The sequence below is a fragment of the Xyrauchen texanus genome, chromosome 12, assembly GCF_025860055.1.
Source record: "Xyrauchen texanus isolate HMW12.3.18 chromosome 12, RBS_HiC_50CHRs, whole genome shotgun sequence".
NCBI classification, from domain to species: domain Eukaryota; kingdom Metazoa; phylum Chordata; class Actinopteri; order Cypriniformes; family Catostomidae; genus Xyrauchen; species Xyrauchen texanus.
The window spans coordinates 24,631,555-24,654,273 of record NC_068287.1 but is presented as its reverse complement, the minus strand read 5'-3'; the positions used below and the strand labels follow the sequence as shown (position 1 = coordinate 24,654,273).

Sequence of the window (22,719 nt, the reverse complement as noted above, 5' to 3'; positions counted from 1 at the left end):
TGTCTGTGCACAGTGCTGTCTGCCCACACTTCACTAAATCATTTCTCCCTCTCTCTCATGACGATGCACTGCCTATAGAGGCTCAGGGATATATGTGCTTCAATACCTTCAATGGTTCCCCATTTTGTTTTCCTTCCCAAAAGTCTCCTTCCATTGACCTGGTACTCTTGGTCACTTCCTACTACAGCAAAAGGAATCATCTCCTAATGGAAAAAGAGAGATCATTACATTTACATTTATGCATTTGGCAGACGCTTTTATCCAAAGCGACTTACAGTGCAATTATTACAGGGACAATTCCCCTGGAACAACCTGGAGTTAAGTGCCTTGCTCAAGGACACAATGGTGGTGGCCGTGGGGTTAGAACCAGCGACCATCTGATTAACAGGTGATTAACAGCCCTGTGCTTTAGCCACTATGCCACCACCACTCATTACATGAGCCTGTTCAAACTCACCCTTATTTTATCATTTATCATTCTGTCTTCTGTGTCCTCATCAAACTCTTTCTGTGGATAGACGTCTATGCCATTGGCTCGAAGCTCTTCCCTAATCTACACAAAAAGAAGACAGTTGTTTTTAATCGAACGTAATTCATACATATATAAGTGTGTGAATTATTTTTGGGGCAACTATATAATGAATAAACAACCAAAAGCAATGTAATGTTGAGAGACATTTAATATCCACCTGGACAGTCCATGTCAATAACACTGAAGATAAAATAACCATCATGTGTCAGAACTGTTCCCCCAATCTAGCACAGTATCAGGGTAGTTACTGAGAATACCAGTCTTCTTTAATGCTGCATTACTGGAAGTGATGTCACATAGTTCCACTGTTGCCACATCAGCAACTGAGCCTGCAGTAATCTCGAACATTTCATAAGGTCTAGGCCCTGAAAGTAAAAGTAGCTTTGGCTTGTTGTCTTTTATTTGCTAGAGGAGAGGCATAAGAAGTTTTGGACAGCACTTCTTAAATCTGTTAGGAGAGAGCTTAGAAAGTTATCCAAAACAGTGTGAGAGAGAGGTCTATGTCTGTGATCCAAGTGTTATGTCTTCTTCCAGTAAGAGGCACGCCAGCACTAGAACACGGAGCCGTTGAAGTTGGCGAGTGATTTTTACTGCTATGTGAAATGCAGCTAACAACCCCTGAACATGTGTTGCTTACCTACACTTTATCATACCATATGTCATCTTCAGTCACACACCAGCCATCTAAATCTACTTTAGTCCTGTGTGACTTGTACACTGCCTGGCCAAAAACATTTTGCCGTTTGGATTTAAATAGACAGATACTTAAGAGCCTATGATTGGATCATTATTGCAGTTATTAATAGGTTTCAGCTGGCAACAAATCTTTTAACCCCAACTGATGCAGTGTGCAGCTTCGCATTTCTTAAACAACAATGTCGGAAGATGTATCCCATGGTTGTGGAAAAGATGTTACTGTGTTTTATAAGTGGCATATTATTCGCCTGCATCAAGCAAAGAAAAAACTAAGGAGATTGTTAAAATCACTGGAATTGGGTCAAGAACTGTCCAACGCATTATTAAAACCTGGAAGGACAGTGGTGAACCGTCAGCTTTGTTGAAGAAATGTGGTTGGAAAAAATCTTGAATGATCGTGATTGGAGATCGCTAAAACGCTTGAAGTCATATCATAAAACAAATCAACAACAGAACTCATGGTTGTTTAATTGTGAAAGAGCATTTTCACTCACAATGTGACGAGAACTTACAGGATTGAGACTAAACAGCTGTTTGGCCACTAGAAAGCCACTTGTTAGTGAGGCTAATCTGAAAAAATAACTTCAATTTGCTAGGGAGCAACGGAAAAGGTCTTACCCATTCCAAAGTGATGGGCACATGAGGGTAAGAAGGGAAGTTCATGAAGTGATGAGCCCGTCATGCATAGTGCCCACTGTACTAGCCTCTGGAGGCAGTGTTATGATCTGAGGTTTCTTCAGTTGGTCAGGTCTAGGCTCAGCAACATTGTGTGGCAATAAAATGAAGAAAGCTGACTACCTTAATGTACTGAAAGTCTTTAGGATGTGCTGGAGAAGACTTCACAGAATGGTTTGTCTCTCCAGTCATCAATACAAGATCCTAATGCAACTCTGGACAGAAATAAATGTTGTGACGTTGCATAAGCTTGTCAGAACAACGCCAAGATGAATGTGCTCTGTATGCAAAGCTTCAGGGGGTCCAATGAAATATTAGAGTATGCGACTTATGGCCAGGCAGTGTATTTAAATGGGATAGTTCATCCAAAAATGAAAATTCTGTTAACATTTAATCACCCTCATGTTGTTCCAAGCAGCTATGACATTTTTATCCATGGCTAACAATGTCTAACATCTTTTGTTTAAATTTGAGGGTGAGTAAATTATAGCGTTAACAATAATCCTTGAAAAATGCGAAGGAATTGTTAGAAATTTGAAGTCCTTACTTTTCTATGCATATAGTAAGTAATCCACCACAATGTCATGAATAAAAACGTATTAGTACATTCAAAGAACAGAAGCGTTTCTGAAGAAGCTTTAAAGACACCATCTGTCATCTTGGAAATCTGTTAGGAAAGAAAAATGGTTTGGTTTGCCAACAACAGCTAGAACTACATGACAGCATGTAGCAGTTCTTCCACGCCTCAGTGCATTGGTCCGTGGTATTCACAATATTCCACTGGGGCTCACTGCACAAAGATCCACATTGTACATTGTCTCTTCTTTAAAACAATTGATCCAACTTTGAGCAGTTACCCATGTGGTTGTACAACATGCCAGATACAGAAATGTTGTAACAAATAAAATCCAACTAGCATCCCTACATGGCAGCCGAACAAAATCACCATGCACTACTGTATGCACAGGCAATGTCTGAACAGAACAATTAAGCAATCAATCACAAAAAAAACAAAACAATTCTGTCATCATTTACTCACCGTCATGTCATTCCAAACCTGATTTTTTTAATTTTTTTATTTATAAACTTTGAGTTTCAGTGAAAGACAAATAATTCCAAAGGGGTTTGGAACAACCTGAGTGTGAGTAAATAATGTCAGAATTTTAATTTTGAGTTACCTATTACTTTTAAGTATGGTAACACAACTTTCATTCTTTAAAGAAGAGAGCAGAAACAAGCATTAATTTTTAATCAAACTTTTGCGCACCTTCTTCTTGAAGAAATCTCTCTCCTCCAGAGTTAGGGTATCAGCTTTGGCAATGACAGGAACAATGTTCACCACCTTGCTGAGACGTCTCATAAACTCCACATCCAAAGGCCTAAGACTGGAGAAAGGAGATCTGGATGTAATGGATTTAAATAAAGTAATACAAGACTACAGCTAAACCTACATGACTGTAAACACGACAATGTATTAATCACCACCAGAGTAACTTTTAAAAATAGTCAAGCTCAGAGATGTGACAATATCCTAAACTCTGAAGATTGCTGGGGATAGAAATGATCAAAGTTCATCCAAGCAATTCTTATAAGGGGGGGTTGTGTAAAGAGACCTTTGATTTCATAGACATAAGAAAAGAAAAACAAGTGAAAGATGTTGTGTATTAAATCAGAACAGATCTCCTGCTAGTGTGACTGTGCAGCTGACCCAGTGTGCAGTCTCCAGGGCTGATTGTTTAACTCTAATTAGCTGAGCTGTTCAAAGACTGTCTGCAGCTACAGAGCAGCACACACACACACACCATGGACATATGCAGTGCTGGATGGACATGAAACAGTTATCCATTCATAGCAGGCAACAAAAACGACAGCACCACACCCTCCAGGGGTCAACCGAGTCCAAACAGATATCGAGTGTGTGGTAGACGTGTTTAGGGCCCTTAGATCTTTTCCACAGAAATGTTTAGACTTCAGAGGAGACACTGTGTTGTTTTAAAACATACACTAGTAAACATTATTTCAGAATTATAAGAACCTTTGTCATGTCCATGCTCTCCTGTTGGTTTGTTTCTTAATAGACAGTTTTATGAAATGCAAGATAGCTCCCAAACTTCAGGCCATGTACCACCCAGTAATCACATATTCACCCTTATAATTTCAGAATTTTAAAAACAAATATACATAAAATTATGATTTGTAAATTAATTAGCAGATACATATCAATATTCATGTAGTTGTTAAACCCTCATCAGTCCTTTGACTGGACTTTATTGAAGATAAAATACATCTATACTCTATTCAGGTAATCTATTTTATCAGTTCAAATAGATCTCTCCTAATATTTACTTGGCAGCAGCAGCTCTACTAATGCAGTCCTAGACCTCTTTCATGGATTGTATATATTATTCTGAAAGTCACTAGAAATTACCATGCAGTCAACTAGAAATAATGCAGTCATGCTTTACATCAGCAGCCATGAAAACACAAGCATTCACAATGATGCTTCATCACAGTCAACTCCAGAGCAGACCACCCACTAAATTTGGACAATTAACTTTTGGATACAACAAGGAATTAGGGATGGGCACGAGTACTCGGAAGTGACAGCAATGATCGATCATTAAAACGATGATTTAGCATGATCATGCGTGGTGTGACTTTTCACTTAATTCGAAATTTTGTGACAACTATACACAAACGTGTCAAAGAAGGGCCTTATTTTTAATTTTGAGATAATTTAACATGTCTCTGCAAACATTTGCTAACAAGTTTTAAAGAAACATCATGTTATGTAGGAACTTTGACTCCATAATTCATATAATTTAAAAAGAGTGAATTTTTCTCATTGACTCTGTAACACTCCCTGGATGCCGACATCAAACACCTCAATCTTTGAAAAATCGGAGTTGAAGATTCCCAAGTTTCCAAGTTGGAATTCCGACATAAAAAAAGTTCTCCAGAATGAAGTTGTAAATTCAGACCTTCTGAGTTTAATAGAATCATGAATCATCACAGCAGCACACTCCAACATAGCTCAACATGACTTTCTGTCTATGGCAGAGACTTAACACTCTGGAGAAGTGCACACACCCAGGCGAGTTCTTCCTTTCAAAAAGCTTGATGGAGCACAGCGGAATGGAACAGAACACAGGGTCTTCAAAACTATTTTCACCTTAGAGGTGAAATCAGAATCAAAATTAGCTTTATTGCCAAGTGTTCCCACATACACAAGGAATTGTTTTGGTGATAGGAGAAACAAGTGCACACAGAACATTACAGTGAGACACAGAATATAAAACAAGGTAAGAGTATAAATAGACATACAAATAATAGACATATAACAGAATGGCATATGTACATGTGCAACTGGTAATGTATGTGCAAGGTAGGGGTATGTACAGTTATTGAATTAAATATGGGAATTTACATGAGATATGTATTTACATTATTGCACTATGGGGGAGTCCAGAGGCAGTTTAATTGTTCATAAGGAAAATGAGGGTTAAAAACTGTTCTTGTGCCTAGATGTTCTGGCACTTAGTTCAAAGAGGGAGTGGGCAGGGTGTGTGGAGTCCAGAGTGATTCTACTTGCATGTTTCCTCACTCTGGAGATGTACAGGTCTTGAAGGGTGTGCACCAATAATCCTCTTAGCAGTCCTGACTATGTTGTAGTTTCCTTCTGTCTGATTTGGTGGCTGAACAAGACAGTTATAGATGTACACAGCACAGACTCAATGACGTCCGAGTAGAACTGTGTCAGCAGCTCCTGTGGCAGGTTGAACTGCTTCAGCTGCCAAAGGAAGTGCAACTTCTGCTGAGCCTTCTTCTCAATTGAGTCTATGTGTGTGTCACACTACAGGTCCTGAGATATGGTAGAGCCTAAGAACCTGTATGACACCACTGCTGCCAAAGAGCTGTTAAGGATGGTTGTGGGGGTAGGGGGATTTCTCCTGAAGTCCATTACCTTCTCCCCTGTTTTTAGTGTGTTCAGCTCAAGGTTGTTATGACCACACCAGAAAGCCAGCTGATCAACCTCCCGTCTGAGTGATCACTGTCGCGGATGAGGCTGATGACCATGGTGTTGTCTGCAAACTTCAGGAGATTGACAGTTCAAGACATTTGCTGTGCAGTCATTCGTATACAGGGAGAAGAGCAGTGGAGAGAGAACACATCCCACCAGTGCTAATAATGAGGGTCCCAGATTTGAGTATCCCCAGTCTCCCTAGCTGCTGCCTATCTGTCAGAAAGCTGGTGATCCATCAACCGATTGGAGTGGGCATGGAAAGCTGGGTCAGTTTGGTTGAGGGAATAACAGTCATGATGATACTGAAGTCTGAACTGAAGTCCACAAATAGGATCCTTGCATAAGTCCCAGGTCTGCCGAGGTGTTGCTGAATATGTGACACATCTGTAGTCATTAAGTCCTGTGATTTCCTTTTTTTGGGAACCAAAAGGATGGTGGAGTATTTGAAGCAGCAGTGATCTGCAAACTGCTCCAGTGATCTATTGAAGATCTGTGTGAAGACGGGGACTAGTTGGTCACACAGACTTTCAGACAGGCAGGTGAAACGCCATCTGGGCCTGAAGCATTCCCAGTTTTTTGTTTTCCGAAAGACCCGGCACATATCCTCACAGATCATCATAAGTGCAGATTGAATAGCAGGAGGGGGGGTTCTCGAAGCGTTTGATGTGTGTGTGTTTGTGTGTGAACTGAAGATCAGAGTGGGGGAGACTGGGCTTTTCAAACCTGCAGTACAACGCATTCAGTTCATCAGCCATAAGTTGACACTCTATAGAGCGAGGGGGAGGTGTATTGTACTTGGTGACACTTTTTAGGCCTTTCCACACAGATGCAGGATTGTTGGCTGATTCAGAGTAGCTTCTTTTAGCCACTCTGACTTCCTTAGTAAGTGTGTTCCCAGCCTGGTTGTAGAATGTTTAATCCTCAATTCTGCAAGCATTCTCTTTGGCATGATGAAGCTGTCTGAGTTTTACTGTGTTTCATCATTATTGAATGATAAAATTGTCCTTGTAGAGATGTATATATCCTCACAGAAACTGATATATGATGTCACAGTATTTGTAAGCTCATCCAGGTCTGTGGCTGCAGCCTCAAAAACAACCCAATCAGTGCAGTCAAAGCAGGCTTGTAGTTCCAGCTCAGCCTCTTTGGCCAAATCAATTTATAATTCTTACTACAGGCTCAGCTGATTTTATTTTCTGCTTGTAGGTCAGGAGAAGATGAACCAGGCAGTGATCAGAGAGTCCTAAAGCTGCACATGGGACTGAGTGATATGCATCCTTTAGAGTGGCGTAGCAGTTGTCCAATATATTTCTTTCTTAGGTGTGGCATGTGATGTTTTGCTTGTATTTTGGCAGTTCATAGGGGTTTATTATACTGGCGGCCAAAAGTTTGGAATAAATGTACAGATTTGGAAGGTAATTGGTACTTTTATTCACCAAAGTGGCATTCAACTTATCACAAAGTATAATCAGGACATTACAGATGTAAAAAACCGCACCATCAGTATTAGAAAAGTAATTTTTGATCAAATATAGACAGGCCCCATTTCCAGCAGCCATCACTCAAACACCTTATCCTTGAGTAATCATGCTAAATTGCTAATTTGGTACTAGAAAATCACTTGCCATTATATCAAACACAGTTGAAAGCTATTTGGTTCGTTAAATGAAGCTTAGAATCACTTTAACTTTCACCCACTGTTACACTTGTGTATATGTTGGAGTGACAAAAAAGTTATTTGAACGTTGTCTTGTTTTTGTGTTGCACAGTTTGCAATAGACTGGTATGTCTTAAAGCTCAATAATAGGTTTTTAAAAAAGAAAATACAAACAAGAAACAGCTTTCTCATCAGTCAATCATTGTTTTGAGAAATTAATTTTACATGCTTGAAATTGCCAAAAAACTGAAGATTTCATACAATAGTGTACACTACAGTCTTAAAGACAAAGGACAACTGGCTCTAACAAGGACAGAAAGATGCCCAGATGTACAACTAAACAAGAGGATAAGTGCATCAGAGTCTCTAGTTTGAGAAATTGACGCCTCACATGTCCTCAGCTGACAGCTTCAATGAATTCTACCTGCTCAACACCAGTTTCATGTACAAGAGAACTCTTTGAAGTAGTTTAAGATTTTTTTTCAAATTGTAATAGTAATTTTTCACATTATTAATGTCCTGACTAGACATTGTGATCAGTTGAATGCCACTTTGGTAAATCAAAGTACCAAATTCTTTCAAATTATTCCAGACTTTTGGCCGCCAGTGTAAAATCTCGCAGAAGAATAATGTGAGAGTCCGGTTGTTGTCGCTCCGTGTCTGTGATGTGATCAGCCAACTGTTGTAATGCTGTGTTCACGCATGCTTATGGCGGGATATAAACAAATCACCAAAATAAATTAGGAAAACTCTCGCAGTGAGTAGAATGGCTTGCAGTTGATGAAGAGTGCTTTTAAATTAGGACAGCACATCATCTTCAATGCTGTTATATCTGTACACCAATTTTCATTAATATAAAAGCATGTTCCACCGCCTCTTGTTTTCCCCAATAACTCAGCCCAGAAGATTTAACGCACTGTCCAGGTTGGCTTCACTCAGCCAGGTTTCCGTGAAACACAGAGCAGTGGAGTTAGAAAAGTCCTTATTTGCTTGAGTGAGCAAATGCTGTTAGTCCGTTATGTTGGCAAGGGAGCAAACATTTGCCAGGTGAATACTCTGGCAGCAGAATCCTAAAGCCGGGCCGGCAAGCTTCCCTCACGTGCATCTTTTGGATCGCTTGTAGAGTACCACTGCACCTCTAACTAAGATGTCTAATAAAACTTTATCAGGTATGCTCTGCTGAATATTCAGCAGTTCATCCCTAGTGAAACTGATTTGAAAAGAGCGACAAACAAACAAAAGTAACAAAAATGCTAGAGAGCTCCACACCGAAGCAGCAATCTGCAGTGCAATCTTGAATATGGAATGGCATGCAGAAAATGTTCCTACTCTCTGAAAGATATAACAGAAATAAGTGTCCTGAGATATCTTGCCAGTCACTTTGACAGCACTAGTCTGTGTAAATGGCAAACCAAAATGTTTCTGTGGGCTGCATGCGGTCTTTGACGCTTTTCCCTGTGTTGTAGTTGAAGCGGATCATTGAGGCTTAATGCCATATTCAGATTCGTTATAGCTGTCAGTTGAGGGAGCTATTTTTCTACTTTGTGTTTGACAACCACTGATCATAGATAAATGCTGCTCTTCTGCTCTTGTGGGTCTCAACAATATATCTTTGATGTGCATGGTTTTTACAAGAGTTTTTACAAGAGTAAACAATCAAATGTTTTAAAATCCCAATGGAAAAATGCTCTTTTGGTTTGGAAAACCTTTCTGTAACTGTTACATTGTTAAAAATCTGCACTCCCAGCCTGAGGACCAGCAGTAATTTGTTATACAGGGACTTGTAAAAATCTGGCATGTGGTACCCTTTACTGAACACCAATTTTACAAGCAAGTCAGGTTTTAAAGGTAACATAATTTTGTAAAATTTTTGAAATTTGCCCAGCCTCCCCTCATTTCTGATAAAAGTGATGACAACTGATGCAAGCAGCATAGCAGTTAAAGATTTCATGGACATTTTCTTCAGAAATAACTGAAGATCATCACATTATTATACAGGAGGAACTGTACTGCCCTCTGGAGGACACTGACATCTCCACAGTTGCTCCCTTTAAATATTAAAGAATGAGCAGGCCACATAAAAACAAGCTGAAGTTATTAAGAAGCACTACATCTGAGCATCAATGTACACTACAATCCTCTAACCCTAAATAGATATGTATTTATCACACAAACACTACGTTATACTTTTTAATGCTAAAATAAAAAAAGAATGAACTTTATTTGATGGCAAGTCTATACATAGACATGTTCCATGTCTAAAATCTAAACATAGTAAACATCACACAGCCTTTAGGGGAGATCTACACAGAGTATCCAAACATTCCTCTGCAATTAGCCAATGCAAATCCTCTCTGGTTCTCAGTGCATGGTGTTTAGTAGGACTGGGTGATATGCATGAAATATTTTCACAATGTTTATCAAAAAAATATCACGATATCCGATTATATTGTCAACACCCTGCCGGGCCCGTTGTTTAAGCATATTATCTACCTGAGACAATAGGTTTAAAAGCATAAACAAAACATTACAAATATGGTTAAAACCTACACCAAGCAGAACTGCCATCACATTCTTCGCTTTTCCCTCAAGTCTCGCAAATCCAATTGTTCTTTTGTGTGTCTGTGACAAACAGTCAGATCAGGTTTTCAGTTGGACACTGTGACAGGGCGGAGGGCGGGGCCGGGTCGTGATGCTACACACCCGGCCCCAAATCAGGCTAATCAAGCCTCAGAAATGGATAAAGACCGACTGGAGACTGCAGTGGGACAGAAAACTATGGGCAGCTGACTGTGTGTTTTTGTGTGTGTCTTTTTAATTAATTAAATATTATTTATATTGTTAAGCTGGTTCTCACCTCCTCCTTGCCCATCTTAACCCCCTTACTCTGGTGTCAAAATCTTGGGAGGAGGGATACACCGTAGTAGAGTCTTCGCCACAACCATCCACCCCAATGGAGCATCCGCAGCCATCCGCCCGAGGACAAGAGGAGCCCGGCCGAATGGAAGTGGAGGAACGGCCACCCAATCAACTGCCTGGAGCGGTTACCGCTGCCAGGGGTGGGGGAGACCACTACCGACCACCAAAAACACGAAGGGGCATTCCGTCCGCCAGTGGCTGGAGGTCTGCCTCCGATCCATCCGGGGAGGCATGGCTGTCGTCCATTAGTGGGTGGAGGAGTGGCCGAGGACCAAGCTACGGCGCATAGGAGAAGTGGCGAGTAAGTGTTTTTTCTCTCCCTGTCCCACTGCTGCTCCGTGTTGGGACAGAGAGAGAGAGAGAGAGAGAGAGAGAGAGATTTACAGGCAGCTGTTCGACACCTTTGTGTGTCTTTTTGTTTAAATTCCTTATTAAAATATAATTTATATTGTCAAGCTGGTTCTCGCCTTAATCCCTTTACAGACACAGTTATTCCATTCCACAATGCTTGGAGAAGGTGAATATGTTTGTTTTCTAAAAACCTTTGTTAGATAATGTTGCAAAAAAGGTGAAGTTTTTGGCTCTAATTTCTATTTAGAAAATGTCCTTGAATAGCTTTTGTTTGTTTGTTGGCCTTCAAGTTTGGGCCATGAAAATGTATTTATTGAAACATAGGAATTTAGAATCTTTGGTTTAATTTCCTCAACATGACCCACAATTTCCACTTCATAAAATGACTACAGCAGTCTGTTTACTTCACTTAGTCTGTGATTTATCAAATAATAAAACACCATTTTTACTATTAGGTGTAAGCCTTATAAATTCCCTTGTGTTCTGCAAATAATGTTGCCTAATAATTTACAATGTGTTCTTAACAAATGTGTTTGTATTGAGGTTTGTTAATGCAGAAAATGCTGCCTAAACAAAATAATATAGAACAAAATTTTTGGTTCAAGTTGAACGTGGTTTTGTATTATTTTAAAATATAATCACTTTCAACTTTGTTTTTATAACTGCTTTCCCAAAGAAAATCGTATGGTTCTTTAATGGGGCCTATACACACGCCATCATTTTATTTCAGAAGAAAACTTTAGTTTAATTCTATGCCTGCAAATTTAAAACTTTTCTTAATGGAATAGAGTATGAATACAAGTTGATGTCACAAATGAGTTTTAAATACGTTTTGAATAAAAGTTCTTCATAAATGCTGATGTTCCATTAATCTCATTATTTTTGCTTTAATGACGTTTCATATCAATTTATTTTTAATGTCTGTATGTCCCTAATTATAAAAATTCAACAGAGTCTAAAGCGCAGGTTATCTGCTATGGAAAAGTTTTCTACCTATTCATAGAACATTTTGGAAGTGAAAATGGACACACAACCAGCCTCTTTAATCTGTTATGCATTTCATAATTAAATAATTATATAGTCTCTAAAAACGTAAGTGCAAGATAACTATTGGGCTACAATTTAATATACTTAGCAACTTCCCAGCTCCATGGTTTGTCATTTCCCAATATTTTTACTTGTCTATGACTGTCGTGAATTGGCATTGCTCATCCCTAGAGTGTGTGTAAATGGAGTTATGCTACACAGTTTCACATGTGTATGCAAATAACTAAAGACACATGCACAATAAACCCCTGAAAACTCCACGCATTGTGTTCACTAACCAGTGTCCTGTGGGTGGGATAAAGTATATGCAGCAGTGCACGCGTGAGTCTGGAATCCTCTTCTTCCTGTCAATATTGATCTCTTCCTGCAAGTATTGCTCATACTGGTCATTGATGAACTTCATTATAGGCTGCCAACTGATGGAAACAGAGCAGGAAAGAGAGTATAAAATTAGAAACTCCAGAAATGAGTAACCAGAAAACAAAACCCACAATGATTATGGAAAAGTCCTGAAGGTAGGAACAAACAGATGTGTTACTATTTACCAGTTCTCGTTGTTGATCTGGTCCCCAAATCCTGGTGTGTCTATGACTGTCAGCTTCATTCGAACTCCTTTCTCCTCGATGTCTGTGTATAAGTGGGTAGATGGTATTAATTCAAACAATTAGAACGTTATTGAATTCTAGTGGAGATAAGAGACATTTAATTCACTGAGAAATTCTAGCATTACAATGGGTAAAAAGCTGTGTATGTAATGTATGAATGGCACAGTACAGCAGGGGTCAGCAACCTATGCCAGGTGTGCCATCATTGGCATGTGAAGGGGTAATCATCGAAGGCACTGTGATAAACAAGAAACATTAAGAATGGCACTTCATATCAAAGGTTGCTGGCCCTGCAGTACAGGACAGTCATGTAGAAAATGGGTCCTGCTGTGCAGCTTTACCATGGCTGATGGACTTGATCTCGATGGTTTTGGGGATCTTTTCCTCAGCAGTACCCAGGACAGATTTGCGGCTCACCTTTGACTTGAAAAGCGTGTTCATCAATGTGGACTTTCCCAATCCACTCTGTCCTGCACGCACAATACACATTAGAATTATAAACAAATAAGAGCAAGAGTAACTGAAATCAACCACAAACACAGAATGGATAGAGGGCTGGTACCTGCTGTGCACAAACAGATACAATACACTTGCAATATAAAAAAACTCTAAACACTTGATACAATACTAGGAACTGCTGTGTGCATGTGTGGCAAATTAGTCTCAAGTTAACACTTAAAGGCATATGAATAAATGTGAATGAATGTTGCATTTATATAGCACTTTTTCGGACACTACACCCAAAGTGCTTTACACAGTGAACAGGGGACTCTCCTCAAATACCTCCAAGCAAGGACGGGATATGAACAACATAGTTAGGGCAGGGAGGTATGATAGTTTATGCCATGCATCAGTAGAAATGTGTCAAATGACAGAGATTCTGCTGTATCTTTTAGACTGTTGTACTGTATATGCAAATTAAAAAGCAAAAAACAAAATTGCAATTCTGAATAGTGTCCCAGATTGGCACTTCCTGTTTAGACAGCTTTAATGATTATAAATGGAAGTGATTCATTGTGAATTTTTTTTTTGCCAGACTTTTGATTCATGAATAATAATAATTTAGGCTTGTGTCACTTAAGTTAAAAAAGGAGCTAAAGTCTACATGGTTATGTAATATGCAAAACTTTTTATTGTTGAATTTCAATAAAAAATTACTATATTTTAATATATAACCTTATTGTGATATAAATTTACTCATATTGCACATGGTCATATAGACCACCTACAATTGGCAGATAAGCAATTTCCCATAAAAGGGGTCAAAATAGGACTTTTTCATCAGCAGATCACAAGTGATCCTTCTTTGCTGTATGTCCTGTGGCTTGACTGAAGCTAGCATTCCTCTGGCTATCTCTAACCACAGCTCATTAAGTTGTGGTTCTTTTTAACCTCCGCTAACTGATATGTGCCAGCCGGGGGCTCGTCACACTGTAGTAACGTCACCCTCCTGTTCCTTTCTGCACAGGAGCAGGGCTGCTAATTCTCTCTCGCTCAACACCCTGTCATCCAAACCCAGCTCTCTCTGATAAATAGCTCCTGGGACACAAGTGAATGGGACCAGGAAGACTTCATCTAGTGGGACCCATAGGACAAAATGAGTAACCCTCAAAAGAAACAATGATAGTGGCATCATGTGTCCCCTTATGTGACTGAGATATTGGTCCATGTACCTCAAGGCATCTAAAGAAAAGAGGAACATAGACCAAAGAAAACAAATTTGTGTTAAAGCCCTTCAGGTGAGTGGCAAATCATTTTCAACTAATGGATAACCAAATCTAGATTCCATGAAAATGAAATGTGAGGAACTAACACGATTTCTACAATGGATGGGTGTTATGCGAAACAACAAAACTAGATAGATCTCATTATATGCAGTCTTCGTTGGAACCGCCCATTGCACCATCAGTTGACAGACACCCAGTTTAAATTTTATAAACCCAATGGAAAGTAAATTTTCATACCAATGGACTACACCTGAAAATGTAATTTTGTGATTTTATTTTAATTTTACGGTTACTTGGAACAGAAATGGGAGGTGTGCAGTGTAACGCTGAGGCTGAGGGTAGACTCTCTCTGCTCTGACTGGGTTATGTCAACAGCAGGTTTGGCCACCCTGACCAAAGAAGCCACATGTGAGAGAACAGCTGCAGCCTTGCGTAAGGACAAAAGGTTCATTCTGTGGTCTTCAACTGAGCTCACAATTATTTCCTCTTAAACACCACATAAATCATTTTAATACAAGAATCCTCTAGCAAGCTAAAGCTGAATAAAAAAGAAAATAAATACACTAGTTTACAAAATGACTAACAATTCCAAATGAGATTGTATTACCTGAAACTAAATATGCTTTAAAGGGATCGTTCACCCAAAAATGAAAATTCTCACATCATTTACTAACCATCATGCCATCCCAGATGTTTATGACTTTCTTTCTTCAGCTAAACACAAATTAAGATTTTTAGAAGAATATATCAGCTCTGTTGGTCTTCACAATGTAAGCGAATGGGTACCAATCTTTTGAAGGCCCAAAAAGCAGATAAAGCCACCATTAAAAGTAATCCATACGACTCCAGTGGTTTAATCCATATCTTCAGAAATGATAAAATGAATGTGGGTGGAAAACAAATCAATATTTAAATCCTTTTTTGGAGGAAATATCCATTTAAGTTTAAGCACCTCCATTAACACAGTGGTTATCAGCTGAAGCTTTAAACACTTTGCCATGTCTTCTATGCCACATTATTAAATACAGGCTATTCTTATATTACTTTAGCAATTTCATTACTTTCACTTCTAAAATTTGATGAGCCACATACTGGGACAGTAAATAGCTGATACACACACCTGTATATCAACAGGTATGTGACTGTCTGCAAAATAAACATTTATTTTGCATTTTATAAGAGGAAATAAGTAAACAAATAAAAATCCAATAGACTTACACTGATGACCTGAGATATGCCTAGGGCCAGATTATTATACAGACTTGGGGTAGGCTCTTTTGGCTTGGACCAGTAAGCAACCATCCAGAACACCCTTGCAAACAGCAACACCTCAGTTCATTCAGGAGCGGGTTTGGTTATTAGCAATAATGAATAATTATCAAAGATAATTATTCATTAGTAAAATTAATAGAACATTAATTATAGTCAACATTAGCTTATTAAACTTCAAAATCAACAATCATCAAAGATAACTATCAATTATCAAAATCAATAGAATATTAATAAGAATTAATATTGCCTGGGCACCACCCTGGAACCATGGACTAATAAACAGACAGTATAGCAGTCCCAATATAGGATTGTTCTCTTAGGAATGTCAATGTCTGGAGAACATCGACATTCAAAAGGGGAACAATGAATGCTTGAATCCAGTTTATAAAGAAACACTTTATTATTAACTAGTATACTGGATAATGAAGCAGCAAAATTAACAGTAATTCTAATCTTCAAGTCTTCATTAGAAAAGTAACCAGTGTTTTATTTTTGCCTTTTTATTTCTCTTTTTTCCCCAAACATGTTTCAACTTGTATCTGGACTTTAAAGGATTCAGATCTCATTTTTGTTCAATTTAGTTTTAAGACATAAGTCCACTTTTCGTTCACACAGTTATTTTTTGGAACCCATTCAACTTACCATAAAAAATAAAGAAGAAGAAAGTACAAGACAGTGTTGGTAACAGCTACAAATCCACAAATTGTGTCACGTTCCATCATTTGAAACAGATGTAAATTTTGGGAGAAACACTAGTTTAAGATTTTAAATTATGTCACTATTATCTCGAAATTCAAACAATAAATGTTGCATTTATACTCTTTAATGGTAACATGTGACAGATTGCGGTAGCTGGTCATTCAAACAGAGCAGGGAACAATGCTCTTTCTCTCCAAGTTATAGCTAAATAAAACATGAAAGAACCTCTGAGGGTATGTTGAAAGATATGGCACGCTACAACTTGGTGAAATGTGTCTTCTCATGTAATAGCCCAGTCTATTAATGATGAAATGACAATGGAGAAAATGAATGGGGAATATCTCGAACCCCGGAGCAGCACTCATGGGATCAGCACATATGTACACTGTACAGTTTAAATACACTTACACTTTTTTTACCACTCCACAGAATTCATATTAGCAAACTATAGTTTTGGCAAGTCGTTTAGGACATCTACTTTGTGCATGACATGAGTAATTTTTCATACAATTGTTTATAGACAGATTGTTTCACTTTTAATTGATTATAAATCACAATTCCAGTGGGTCAGAAGTTTAAATACGCTAAAGTTAAAGTTAACTGTGCCTTTAAGCAGCTTGGAACATTCCAGAAACTTATGTCAAGCCTTTATAGACAATTAGCTTCTGATAGGCCAATTGGAGTCAAATGGAGGTGGATGTATTTTAAGGTCTTCCTTCAAACTCAGTGCATCTTTATTTGAAAATCTAAAGAAATCAGCCAAGACCAAAAAAAAAAAAAAAAAACTGTGGACCTCCACAAGCCTGGTTCATTCTTGGGAGCAATTTCCAAACACCTGAAGGTACCACGTTCATCTGAACAAACAATAGTATGCAAGTATAAACACCATGGGTCCACGCAGTCATCACACCGCTCAGGAAGGAGACACATTCTCCTAGAGAGGAATGTAGTTTGATGTGAAAAGTGCAAATCAATCCCAGAACAACAGCAAAATAACTTGTGAAGATGCTGGAGGAAACGGATAAACAAGAATCTATATCCAGAGTAAAACAAGTCCTATATCAACATAACCTGAAAGGCAGCTCAGCAAGGAAGAATCACTGCTCCAAAACTGCCATAAAAAGCCAGACTACAGTTTGCAAATGCACATGGGGACAAAGATCTTGAAATGTCCTCTGGTCTATTTAAATAAAAATCTAACTGTTTGGCCATAACGACCATTGATATGTTTGGAGGAAAAATGGTGAGGCTTGCAAGCCAAAGAACACCATCCCAACCGTAAAGCATGGGTGTGGCAGCATTATGTTGTGGGGGTGCTTTGCTGCAGGAGGGACTGGTGCACTTCACAAAATAGATGACATCACAAGGAAGGAAAATAATGTGGATCCACTGATGCAACATCTCAAGACATCAGCCAGGAAGTTAAAGCTTGGTCACAAATGGGTCTTCAAAATGGACAATGACCCCAAGCATACCTCAAAAGTTATGGCAAAATGGCATAAGGACAACAAAGTCAAGGTATTGGAGTTGCCATCACAAAGCCCTGGCCTCAATCCAATACAAAATTTGTGGGCAGAACTGAAAAAGCATGTGCGAGCAAGGAGACCTAAAACCTGACTCAGTTACACCAGTTCTGTCTGGAGAAATGAGCAAAAATTCCAGCAACTTATTGTGAGAAGCTTTTGGTAAGCTACCAAAAATGTTTGACACGTTAAACAATTTAAAGGCAATACTACCAATACTAACATAGTTCGTGGAAACTTCTGACCCACTGGGAATGTGATGAAAGAAATAAAAGCTGGAATAAATCATTCTCTACTAATATTCTGACATTTCACATTCTTAAAATAAAGTAGTGATCTTAACTGACCTAAGAAAGGGAATGTTTTCTATGATTAAATGTCAGGAATTGTGAAATACTGAGTTTAAATGTACTTGGCTAAGGTGTATGTAAACTTTGTATGTAAACTTTGACTTTAACTGTCCATGTGAAAACTGTGCGCCCACTCTATTCTCTGCTATCTGTGAGGCATGAAAGATTTTCATTTGTAATGGTTTCACTCAGCCCTACGCCCAAAGAGGGAAATGTTCAAACAAACAAAAAATAATACCTTGGGTATTGTAATTTAAGACTTTAATACTTTTTAATAGCCTTATTTTTCACCAACTTGATTTAATACCTTTTAATGACCCGTGGATACAATGTATTATTAAAATTGACAATGCAGAAAAAAAGATTCAAAATGTAATTAAAATTTGTTTTAGATGTCAGATGCTGAAAGGCATTATTTAGTAAACTTGCAAATTAAGCTACTAAGACAAAAAAAAAAAAACTTACCATTTCAGTAACAGTTAAAAGTTAAATAAATCAGTAAAAGTAAAGCTAATCTCTCATAGATCAATCCTTCAAAAAAATGGCATGTGTATTATTACACAATCCTACAAAAGGCAACATGCTTTTTTCAGCAGATGCTGAAAGCAACAGCAACACATAAACTTAATTGAGAAAATGGCTTCAAAATATTTATTTTAATTACTGCAGCTTGCCTTGGAATTATTGTGAATATTGTAGTTGCTGCAATTTTCTTAGAATTTCAATAATATTTAAGTCAAATTCATCTGTCACAGCACAGATCATAGTCCAAGGCCTCTGAATTTGGTCATAACAGTTTTGACTTAACATGTTGCAACTGTGTTTTGACTTTTGCATGGCGTACAGATGTGTGAAATATAATCAAATGTGCTAGGACGTTAATCCATCTTAACGGTACACTCACCCACAACCATGATGTTGAGCTCAAAGCCCTGTTTCATAGCCTTCCTCCTCATCTGCTCCAGGATGGCATCGATGCCCACGTAGCTGGAGTCCATGCTGGGCTTCTCCAGACACATGGCTGGGGGCATCTCTGATATAACAGACTCTGTCATGATGCTACTGCTGCTGTAGCTTGAAATGACCTCTGACCCTGCAGACATGAATGGTAGATGCGATGAGTGCCTGATGCAAATCAAGCAACAAGTACATACAGTACCATATTGATTTAACACTCATACAAACATTATCTCTACAACATAAAATCCCACCAGCCGGCTTTATGACAAAAAGACAGAAGTCACTTCTTTTGTGTGAGACACAATCATTCAGAGTTAAGATCATGTATTGATTAAAACACAATACAAACAGACAAGAAAAACAAAGGCTAAACAACAAAAAAAAGTTTTGATGAGATCTTAATCTGTTGATCCACAGTATTGTGGATTTATACAGTGATGAATTTAATTTGATTTTTTCACAACTTTCTTCTTTTAGACGAAAGAATACGGGAATCTAGCAGAAACGCGCCCTCCTCTCTAATTGGCTTCACCGCAGAGCTCAACAATATTCAACAGAGCTTCACTTTGGAAAGAGCAGCTCTTCAGTGAGCCCCATCACAAAGCTTGCAACCCCAAAGTGAGCCCCAAGGATCAGTTGGTACGTCCAGCAGAAAAAGCTGTATAACACTCTCAAACTCAGTAACCTGACCCACTGGCAGCTGTCAGGGCTTGGTACAGTTATTCAGAATGCCTGAAGGTTCCTAGCCATCAGGGCACCCAGCCAACAAACCCACAGCCTCTGGATTCCTTGCTTCACGAAAATATCTGTTTTTCCTGAGAGACTCAACTCTCCACTGTTACATTACATTACAGGTAAGCCAGGGCAACCATCAACACAGAAACTTGTTTTGAACAGTAATTGATATGTCTGGAATATATTGTCACAGTGTATAGGATGGAAAGACTGAACGGTTCTTGGATGAGTTCAGCTGAGACTAATGAAAAAAAAAGGGCAATGGAGGTTTGTGCTTATTCAATTAGCATCTATATGATTTAATATGTAATTAATATTTAGAGTTATTTGAAGAAGCACACACCTTGATGGTTTGTTTACCATGAGGATTCAGAATTATTTTATAGCTAAAACTTCTGGGAAGGGATCATTCTGACAAACTTTGTGATCAGAATTGTGATATGATGAACAATGATCATTATCTCATAATGTGAGCTACTCAGACTGATCCTGCAAATGAAGCCGCATGCTTTGAAAGCGCTCAACAGTCAGTGATCTGAATCCTCATAATAACTGAGCAATGGAGGTTTGTGCTTCTTCAATTAACATCTATGGTATTTATACTTGCATACTATTGTTTGTTCAGATGAACGTGGTACCTTCAGGTGTTTGGAAATTGCTCCCAAGAATGGTAATGATTTAATAAGTAACGTTCATGAAAGCACATGATAATAGTTAACACCATAACGGCATTTTTAATGCAAATAATTCTACAGACTTCATGTATACTATTGTCCCAGACAGCAAAGTCTTCAGGTTTACATTTTTTTAGATGGTTTCCCTCTCATCATGTAATCAAATAGACGGAGAATCAGAAGCGAGAGATCCAATGTTAATTTTAAGTGCAAGAGTGATCTGCTCTGCATGAGAGAAAATTATAAGTTTAGAGAGGTTTAATGATAATACTGTATTACTCTATTGAATATAATGCTGAATATTATGTATATGCAATGGGGGAATATAATCCTAATGTCAAATGTAATGTCTGATTTGATTGGCTCAGTACATTTAGAGCCTACATTATTTAACTGGATAAGCATGAACCCTCCTGATGTTAACAGTGAAAAAAAAAACAATAACAAATATTTTAAATGTAAGCAGATTTATTAATATTTCCATTTGCCCTGTGCTAGAATGATTTTTAGTCCCAGTACATCCCTGATAAATCATGTAACACTTTAATGAACAATACTTTAGTAAAGTTCTGTTGGTGAAGAAAATAAACTTTTTTCTATATTTCTTAAAAGTTATAATAATAAAAAGTTCAAACTTAAAACAAAGCAGGAATCAAGAAAAGTTAAGTAATTAATCGAACCGAATTGGGAATAGAGTATCCTGAACCGAACTGAATCACGAATGAGTGAATTTTTACACCCCTACTGCAAGCAGATAAACAACCAAAATACCTGTTTAGCACGGAAAGTCCCTGTACCCCTTAACAACACTCTCATACTTACCTAAATGAGGAGTGACTCCTCCTGTGATCAGACAGCTGATGTATGTTGAAGGGAGAACCCAATAAAAACGATCTAGCTCTATCTGTTCTGATTGAATATTCTTCAGTTTTCTAAGAAGAGTTGGCAGGCAACAATCTTTTTCCTGTCTAGTCATATGAACAAGGCTGTACTCACACTTTCCCCACCACACTGTTTATACCACCAGTTAGGAGACACACCTAGTCTCTACCTCTAATGGCCAACAGACCACTTCTTCAGTTTCCCATTCCCTTCCAGATATTTAAAACTGTTTGTGTCCCCTCCTCCTTTCCATTCAGCCAGGTTAATCACCTTCTGCCTTACATTCCACTGCTTGGTAGCAACCCCAAAATCCACCTTCTGGGTAGAAGTTGATAAATGCACAGATGGAAAAAGTACTTTGGTGATGTGATTTACAATGAGCCTGACCTGAGGGTGTAATGAAAGGTAATCTCTCTGCCCTCTTTTCACCATTCATAAAGGTTAAACTGGTTTTAAGCTAGCACCAAAATGGCCCGTGTTGCTTGCTTTGATTGCACCCTATGGCAAATGTAATGTTGGTAAGCATGAATGTCCAATAATCTCTCTGAATGAGAACAGAAGAGAAAGGGCTAAAATAATAAATAATAAAATAACATACTCTACAATGCAACACTATGATGAAGTTTTAAAAGTCAAAAGTCCAATTGCGCAAAAGAGTTTTCTCTAGCAGAGGTTTTGTATGTTGGTTTCAAAAACCTAGTTCAAAACCTCCTACATTAGAATCATTTTTGTGAGTAAATTTACAGAATCATCATATTTAAGTTATAGCTCTTGGGTAAACAAGTTAAAATAAACCACATTGGTATACATCAAGGCAGATTGTTCCCTAAAAGTTTAAATGTGTTCTTAGGACAAAGACCTTTTGTTGTTGTTGTCACATATGTATCAGAGCAGATTGTTACATGTATTTTAATTGTCAGAAATGTATACAATTGATCAATTACAATATTTGTTTGCCAAAACAATTTTCCGATATTTTTGTACATTACTTTTCATGAATTGTTTTGTGCCTTATATTTGTTTTACTTTAAGTTTGCAGCCTATAATTGGCTGTGTAAAGCATACATCGATTTAAAGAAAGGCATAGATTTTGTTTTGATGGCTGTAATGGATGTTGGTTCAAATGTAACAATGGCAGGTTCAACGTACCCCATATTGTGTAACAAAGTGCCCCACTATTGGGGTAAGTTGTAACAAAAGGTTAGTGCGTAAAATGAACTGGATCTTCTGTCCTTGGAAATATTTTCTTCAATGCAATAAACACATTTACAAATATGACATTAGTTTCTGACATTTCATTCAACTCTGTGTGAGTTCTGAACACTGGTTGGAATAGGGCAGAACCATTGCGATGTCTCCAGGGTCATTAAATTAAACTGATGCATACACCT

At 38.2% G+C, this 22,719-nt stretch overlaps 1 protein-coding gene across 4 annotated transcripts in view; it reads right to left on the bottom strand.

Annotated features, from left to right (window-relative positions):
- Positions 1–22,719, bottom strand: part of septin9a (septin 9a) — a 137,855-nt gene that overhangs the window by 3,183 nt on the left and 111,953 nt on the right. For all 4 annotated transcript variants that reach the window (XM_052138909.1, XM_052138911.1, XM_052138910.1 and 1 more), the window contains 7 exons: positions 18,982–19,170; positions 12,848–12,976; positions 12,447–12,528; positions 12,180–12,317; positions 3,171–3,288; positions 458–553; positions 107–203 (listed from right to left, as the gene is read on the bottom strand). In XM_052138909.1, coding sequence (XP_051994869.1) covers positions 107–203; positions 458–553; positions 3,171–3,288; positions 12,180–12,317; positions 12,447–12,528; positions 12,848–12,976; positions 18,982–19,170 — 849 coding nt within the window. The remainder of the gene's footprint in view (positions 1–106; positions 204–457; positions 554–3,170; positions 3,289–12,179; positions 12,318–12,446; positions 12,529–12,847; positions 12,977–18,981; positions 19,171–22,719) is intronic.